General features: G+C 42.9%; 1 protein-coding gene across 2 annotated transcripts in view; it reads left to right on the forward strand.

Moving 5' to 3' along the window:
• The window catches only part of PRKCA (protein kinase C alpha), a 439,560-nt gene that overhangs the window by 370,405 nt on the left and 60,982 nt on the right, over positions 1-8,173 (forward strand). For both annotated transcript variants that reach the window (XM_004374198.2, XM_023729298.1), the window contains exons 6-8: positions 2,303-2,459; positions 3,711-3,845; positions 4,106-4,202. In XM_004374198.2, the coding sequence (XP_004374255.1) occupies positions 2,303-2,459; positions 3,711-3,845; positions 4,106-4,202 (389 nt within the window). The remainder of the gene's footprint in view (positions 1-2,302; positions 2,460-3,710; positions 3,846-4,105; positions 4,203-8,173) is intronic.

Genomic DNA, 8,173 nt, shown 5'->3' on the forward strand with positions numbered 1-8,173 from the left:
TTTGATAATTCACCAGAACTATGGTACACAGATAATACGCACCTTGTATGTTTGTTTGCAAACCACTTCCTCCCCCTGGGAGGTATTTTCATAAGCACTCTATGCTAATTTTTTTACAGCAACATGTAAAAAAAAAAAAAAATAGCGTAGCAGCACTTATGAGAATACTTCCTGGTGAGGGGGAAGCGGTTTGCAAACAAACGTAGTAGAAGTCACGTGTTATTTGCATAAAATGCGGTGTACTTACAGAACTCTCAGAAAGCACTATACTCACTATTACAGTCTTAAACTGTAGAAAAAAAGAATACAAATGAAGAGATACACAGGGAGAGTTCCGGGAGGGTTCCTGACATGGAGCTTCCATGTCCCACAAAGGGACACACTACCCTCCCACTTGCATCCATGTCTTTCGCCAACCAGGAAGCCCATGGAGCTTCCATACCCGGAACCTTTACTGGGGCCTCATTACGCAGGCATGATTGATCAAATCAGCCCCCTCCCCTCACTGACTTCAGCTGATACCACGAGGTGGTCTTTCTGGTCATCCCCACCTGAGACACCTCATTAGCATAAACCCTCAGGTATGGTCTGGAGGTCTCATCAAAGACACTTTAATCACTGGGGAAATTCCAAAGTTTTAGAGATTCTCTCTCAGGGACCAAGGATAAAGACCAAATTCTCTGGATAAAGTTAACCCCACAGGAGGTGACACTGATGCTACTGATCCAGGGACCAGACTGTGTGGACCATGGGACTAGAGAGCATGGTCCCAATTCGGTGTATGTCGACAGCTCATTAGGAACCCCGATGATGGGGAATTTCAGACAGGTTGGGGAAGACGTCATTGGAAGATGGAAGGCAGGCTCAGGCCTTTTGTCCCTTCTCGTCATGGTGACAATGACCTGTTTGTTGGTGTGCAGTGGCTTTAGACAACCACTCCCATTGCAGCAAGCCCCTGCCAGCTGCATCTCTAAGCATGCTTCCCTCTCCAGGTGAAATGGCCCTTCTTCCTAATAAATTTGGATTCCCAAATCAGTGCATCTGTCTCTGGAATGAGTGCTGGAACCACCTCTTGTGAAAATGTGGGTTCTGAGTCAGTAGCTTTGGGGTGGGACCTGAGATCCTTGTGTGTCTAACAAGCTCCAGGTGATGCTGATGCTGCTGGTCCCTGGCCCTGCACGTTGGGGAGTGAGGCCGTAGTGTGCCTGTAGAGCAGATTCTGAATCGTAACTGTATATACCAATGGCTCTCACCTGGGGAGATTGTGTGTGTGTGTGTTTTGAAAATATACACAACAAAACATTTGCTAATTCAACAGTTTCTACATGTACAATTCAGTGACATTGATTAAACTCTTCATGTTTTGCAACCCCTATCCCTATCTTTTTCCTAATTATTTCACCACCATTAAGATAAACAATATTTAGTGAGTCTGCCACATTTTAAGATGCCTAAGTAAAAATAGGAGCCGAGGTGGCACAATGGTTAAGCAGTCAGCTGCTAACTAAAATGTTGAGGTTTGAACCCACCCATTGGCTCCACAAGAGGAAGACCTGGAGATCTGCTCCTGTAAAGATTACAGCGTAGGAAATCTAACAGGGGCAGTTCTATTCTGTCACATGGGGTCGCTATGAGTCAAAATCTACTGGGCACCGCCTAACAACAACAACAACGATGACATAAGCTCGATGCCCTTACCTGGGGAGCTTTTAAGAGCCAATACTTGGCCACACCCCTGAGCGATACTAATTTAATTCTGAGCTTTGGGACGTTTAACCCCCTTCCATGTGATTCCAGTGTGCAGCCAGGGTGGGAAACCAATAGCCTATACAAAGAGATGCCACCTTCTAGTTGCTCAAGTGTGTGCCCAACGCCATAGTCTAAGTCTGGCCAGTTGTTTAGTCGGGGGGAAGGATGCACCAGTTGTCCTAGAGAAGTGCTGCAGACTTCCCCTGGGAATTTCATTAAAGTGCAGATTGTGCTTCAGCAGGTCTGGATGGGATTCAGGTGTCTGCATGTCTAACAAGCAGCAGGTGTTGCTGATCCTGCTGGCCCAGGACCACACTTTGAGCAGCAAGGCTCTACCCCAGCGGTCCACATGATCCCCACTATCGCTGGCAGTGACAGCGGCAGGTGGCTTTTCTCCTGTTAAGTGTCAGAAGCTTCTGCCTCTTGCCTCCTCCCCACTTAAACACCGTCTTGACATCTCTTTCTTTCAGCTCGGCATTGACACAGGACACTGAGCAATAAAGGTCTGTTCTCTTTTGGTAACATTCGATTTTTCTTGTTTCTCTTTCCACAGTACGAGATGCAAAAAATCTAATCCCTATGGATCCAAATGGGCTTTCAGATCCTTACGTGAAGCTGAAACTTATTCCTGATCCTAAAAATGAAAGCAAACAGAAAACCAAAACCATCCGCTCTACACTAAACCCTCAGTGGAATGAGGCCTTCACGTTGTAAGTCGTCTCTTCTTCATTGAATCCCCTTTCTATACACCACGCAGCTGCCCACCTCATGATTAGAGATAACGAGAGGGTTCATTATGACTTTAAGCATCTCTTCATCCCTGAGACCTTCTCTACTGCTGTTAACTGTTATCATCCCAGTTTGATGGGTATCAATTTGGTTTACCAAGAAGTTACATAATACAGGCCTCAAATTATTATCTCTACCTACTCTGTACAAACATTTCTGTGCGAGGTATTACAAACCAAAACCAAACTGAACCCATTGCTGTCGAGTCAATTCCGACTCATAGTGACCCTATAGGACAGAGTAGAGCTGCCCCATAGGGTTTCCAGGGAGCAGCTGGTGGATTCAAACTGCCGACCTTTTGGTTAGCAGCCACAGCTCTTAACCACTGCACCACCAGGGATCCAAAGTATTACAGGTAGTATAAAAAAGTTTAAGATATGTTCCCATCTGTTGATGGACTTAGATTCTTTTGGGGATTAGGGGAGGGTATAAGGGAAGAATTTAAAAAATAATTGAAAACCTTGGAATAAGGAGTAATATAGAAAGTGCCATTCCCACTGAAATGGGAAGGTCATCCTTACCTTCAGTCAGGGAAGACTTCCTAGAGGAGGTAACATTTAAAGTGGGCCTTGAAGGACTGCCAGGATTTCAGAGATGGATGGTGGAAGGGAAAGAAGGAGGGAGGTATTTAGAAGAGAGAATGGCATACACAAGCTAATGTTGAGAAAGCACTGACTGCAACTAAGCACAAGCAAATGGTCCTCTCTGTAGACTAGAATTCAAGAAGCAGTCTATCTGTGAACAACCAGAAAGGGAGCTCTTGATTGTACAGAACAGTGGCCAGCAGCCTTTTTTCTGTAACAGGCCAGATAGTAAATATTTCAGATTTTATGGGCCATATAGTCTTTGTTGCAACTACATAACTGCTGTTCCAATGCCAGAGCCCCCTTAGACAATATGTAAACAAATGTCTGTGGCTGTGTTTCAATAAAACTTTATTTACAAAAACAGGCAGTGGGCCAGATTTGGCTCATGGGCCATAATTTGCTACCTCCTAGGCTAATGCCTTTGGTTGCCAGGATAAAAGGCTGATACTTTGTGGCAATTCCGAGGCCCAGTGAGAGAATTGAATATACCATTTTTCTATCTCAGGTTCAGATCATGAGCATGTGGTATCTCCCAAGAACCAATTATCAAGATAACCTGGTGTGTGTGTGTGCTGTCTCTTATAGCAAATTAAAGCCTTCAGACAAAGACCGACGACTGTCTGTAGAAATCTGGGACTGGGATCGAACAACAAGAAATGACTTCATGGGATCCCTTTCCTTTGGAGTTTCAGAGCTGATGAAGATGCCGGCCAGTGGATGGTAAGGAAGCCCCTAAGGCTGAGTGTGTTTCTGTCCACCCAGAGTTAATTGTCTTAAAACATTAGACCACTTAGAGATTCATAAAATATGCTCATGTAAATCTCTGAAGTGTGTTGAATATGTAGTTATCTGGTCTAGTCTCTCCATAGGACACATTTCACAAAACAGCTTGACTAGAGGCTGGAAGAGAGGAGGTGGGGAACCTGTGGTGTTGCTGTAAACAGTTGAATTAACTCTTCTTGTCTCCTGTGTCTTTAAAGGTACAAGTTGCTTAACCAAGAAGAGGGTGAGTACTACAATGTACCCATTCCAGAAGGGGATGAAGAAGGAAACGTGGAGCTCAGGCAGAAATTTGAGGTGAGGATACCAGCGAAATTCCTGGAACCACCTTTCCTCTATAAAGCACAATGTTAGGAAAGGCCAAAGTTTTGTGGTCACACTGCTTGAAGGAAAAAGTCGTTCTAATGTTAATAATACTTTTCTTTGTGTTAAAAACACAAATGTGTGATTTTTCTTTGCTAGCTGTTGACATTCTGTGTCTATTATCATTTAGAAAATGGAAATTGGAAATGAGCATGGCTGGGTTTTGCAAAGGAAATCGGTTTGCACATCAGTGGGGAGATGGGCAAGATTCTGTGTGCAGTATTCTCATTACAAAGAAGGTATTGTGTTCCTCAGAAGAGGAGAAAATCAGTTTGGCTTTTCCTTGGAAATTTGGAGTCATTGAGCTGTCATGCTGGCGTCTGACTTTTTTTTTTTTCCTACAGAAAGCCAAAGGTTCCTAATTTTGCTCGAAGAGACCAGCCTAAACAAATACCCTATTGTGTTTGAGATTCTCTTGGATATTGGCACCAGGTCTTTAGAAAAGGCCACCCTCATTCTCATTCTTCCCATTGGGTTTTAGTGTTTGTCCTTGTCCCAGATTCCTGGTCTTCTTTCTCCCTCTCTCCTCCTCCCTTCTCATTTTCATCTCCCCTCCGTCCCTCCTTGTCGTTCCTTATCGAGCATCTCAGCTTTTGGTGAACATGATTTTCTGTAAGCACCTGCCTTATGTACTAAAATCACAACTTTTAATTTTTTCTACTTCTCTAATCACCTTCATTTTGGCTGTTTGAGGAGTTTACAGAGTAGCCTATAATCCGTTTATATATCTTCTTAATTCCTTTTTGTATCTTTTTCTTCTTCAGACTAATTAGGATTCTCTGGAATTCCCCACCCCCAAGAGAAATACACATATACGCGCGAGTATGTTCGCATAGATCCTGAACTGTTACTGAAAAGTTGACGCTAACAGGATGTTAGTGGTCTTGTTTTCCTCCTTCTGTGGTTTTCTTCTCCCAAATAATATTCTGTCCTGCAGAAACACATAGGTCTTATCCAGTTAGAATGAATTCCAAAGAATGTAAAACACGAAATTGTTCAAATTATTTTATTATTCTGATGTTAGTGGCAAATACTTTAGGGAAGGTGGCTCTAAGCTTGGATGCCCTTAGGAGTATAAATGAGTGAAATGAACCACAAGCAATATTAATATGTGACAGTTGGCAGCAGGCCTCAGGGTTGGCAACACAATAGGGAACGTTGGGAACCGGGGTGAACTGGTGAGCATGGATCCCCTTTAAAGAAGGAAGCCACTGGTATTCGGTGGCATCTGATTATTGCCATGCACAAATAAGGGCCCATGTTGCCAGATCTTCCAGTTCTTCAAGAGATGCCAAAAATACAGATTTCTATATGGCATGTCCTGATTTCTTTTAATGTTGGCAGCTAATTAAAATTGAGAACTCTGTGTAGGTCAAACAAAACACATCTATTGCTTAGACACAGGTAGGATCCGGCAGTGGGAACCAGCTTGTAATCTCGGTTTTTACAAAATATAGGAGAGAAAAGAAAGAAAAAACGTGGAAAGATGAAGAATGAGTTTCTTTCCAAAGAAGGCTTATAATATTTAGAGGCACACAGGTGCACAGAAGAAAGGGTTTTGCATAGCCTCAAGTGTCTCTGCAGAGCTCTTTTTATGTGTTTATCTTCACTTGCTTTCTCATCTGCTTCCACCCTTACCCCACAGCTAAGGACACAAACCTGGAATACTAGACAGGAAGGCTTCCTTGAGCTCCATCCCCAGTGTTACCCCTGTAATGGGTATATCCTACTTGAGAGAGTTTTGGGACACTCAATCCTAGCATGACTCAGGTGTCCCAGGCAGAGAGGATACCTGAGAATAACCTTACTGCATTTTCTGCCATAGCAGGTCATTAGCAACCACTGTGTCAGGAACTGCTGGTATAGAATGAAGTTGTAGGGGGTCTGCGCTGGGGCATCATGATGATGTCACCCTTGGTAATGTCTGAGATGTAGCTTTGCTGGAGAAATGTTGACCCACTTTTTATGCCTTATTTGCATGGCTTCCTGGTGAGTAACCTTCCTGTTTTTCTGGGCAGCTAGTCCAGCCTTTTATAAAGGTCAGAGTTCTAAACTTAAAAAAAAATAAAAAATACAGGTCAGAGGGCGCGAGGACAGAAGAAACATGTTTCTGTTTAGAGGCAGGTTTGAGGCCGTGTGTGTGTCAAGCTGGTTCCTGTCCTCTCGTGGGAGAGGTATGAGCTTTGCAAGAGAGCTCTGGCCCCGAGGTGAGAGGTGGCATCAGCAGGGATTCATGGGGCTGAGCCTCTGCTGTTCGACCATGGTGCGCAGTGCTCTGAGCAGCTGCATGAACTGTGTTTCAGCTTTTCCTTTAAACATCTGTTTACTAAGCTTTCATTAGATTTTACTCGAATTATACTGGCTCATTTACTTAGGGCATTTAAAAAAAAAAAAAAACCTCAAGAGATTGGACAAAAAGCCCATTAGATGATGATGTCAAGAAGATGCCGAAAATTTTATGACAGTTGTTATGCTGTCTACTAAGTGGAATATTCAGATACGATTTTAGTCAGGGGTGCAGTCCTCTAATGCTGCTTTATTGAGGTCTGTAAATGTGGAAGTGGCAATACTGCCTGAGTGCCAGCTGTTAGGAGGTGGTGTGCCACGACATAAAGGCTGGTGTCCCATTCGAGCAGTTCTGGGGGCAGTCACCTTTTCTGAATGGGGTGCCACTTGGCATCAGGGTGCAATTTGGGCACATTCTTTTAATGCCCTCCCCGTTTCCTCCCTATCACTCCCCTGCCATGGTGTGATTGCTTCCTGTGTCTGCAGGCTCCATTCATTGTACCCTTTCTTTCCATTTAATTGCCGTTTTCACTCACTTTCCGTCATACTAGTTCTTTTCTTCCCACCCACTCTTTCACAGACACTTTTCCACCTCCAGTAACAGTTCAATTCAGCTCAGTCCTCCTTTTTTTTTTTTTTAATTTAAAGTTCAGTGGTGAGTCATGATTGGATGAAACACAACACGACAACTAGTCTTTATAGGAACAGGCATTACTCAGTGGGATCGCCCAGCGTCTATATGGTTGTTCTATCCATGTTCAGCTCTGTTTTCTAGGAAGAGTTAACTGAATGTGGCTATTGAATCCTTCCCCAGAAATCAAAAGTCATTCTGTCTGATGAAAGAGAAGTCAAAACAAATGAGCATTTACAACTCTGCCAGTGAATTAGTATTCATCAGATAATAAGATGGAAAGTTTTTCAAATGTATTGTTGATTCTAGAATCTTGGCAAACAGAATGAGCAGCAAGTGAAGCTCTTAGGCGTCAAGGAAAATCCCGGGATGATTGGAAATGAACTTACTCTCTAATACATCTCCCGCTAGAGCAGTTCATCTGCCTAAAAAACAAAACCAGATCAAAACCTTGACCGCAATATTCATGGACAGTGTGTTATCTGTGAACCTTTAACCTGTTGCATGTTTGTTCTTGAGCTAAAGTACTTGTGGACCCTGATTCATAAACATATAAATTCATTTGTTCAGTAAGTAAGATTCTAGCAGTGAACAAAGGTTACAGTCCCTACTCTTTTTTAAAAAAATTTTTTTTTATTGTACTTTAGATGAAGGTTTACAGAACAAATAGTTTCTCATTAAACAGTCAGTACACAGATTGTTTTATGACGTTGGTTAACAACCCCACGACATGTCAACACTCTCCCTTCTCGACCTTAGAGGACCTTTTTTTTGGTGAAAATATACATTGCCAAAGTTACACCATTTCAAAAGTTTCTACATGTACAATTCAGTGACACCGATTACATTCTTCCAGTTGTGCTGCTATTCTCACTACCCTTTTACAAATTATTCCATCACCATTATCTTCAACTTACTGCCCCCTAGGCTTCCCATCAAACCTTTTGAGTTGCTGTTGTCAATTTGATCTCACATAGATAATTCTTTT

This window comes from Trichechus manatus, unplaced genomic scaffold (genome assembly GCF_000243295.1).
Source record: "Trichechus manatus latirostris isolate Lorelei unplaced genomic scaffold, TriManLat1.0 scaffold00028, whole genome shotgun sequence".
Lineage (NCBI taxonomy): Eukaryota > Metazoa > Chordata > Mammalia > Sirenia > Trichechidae > Trichechus > Trichechus manatus.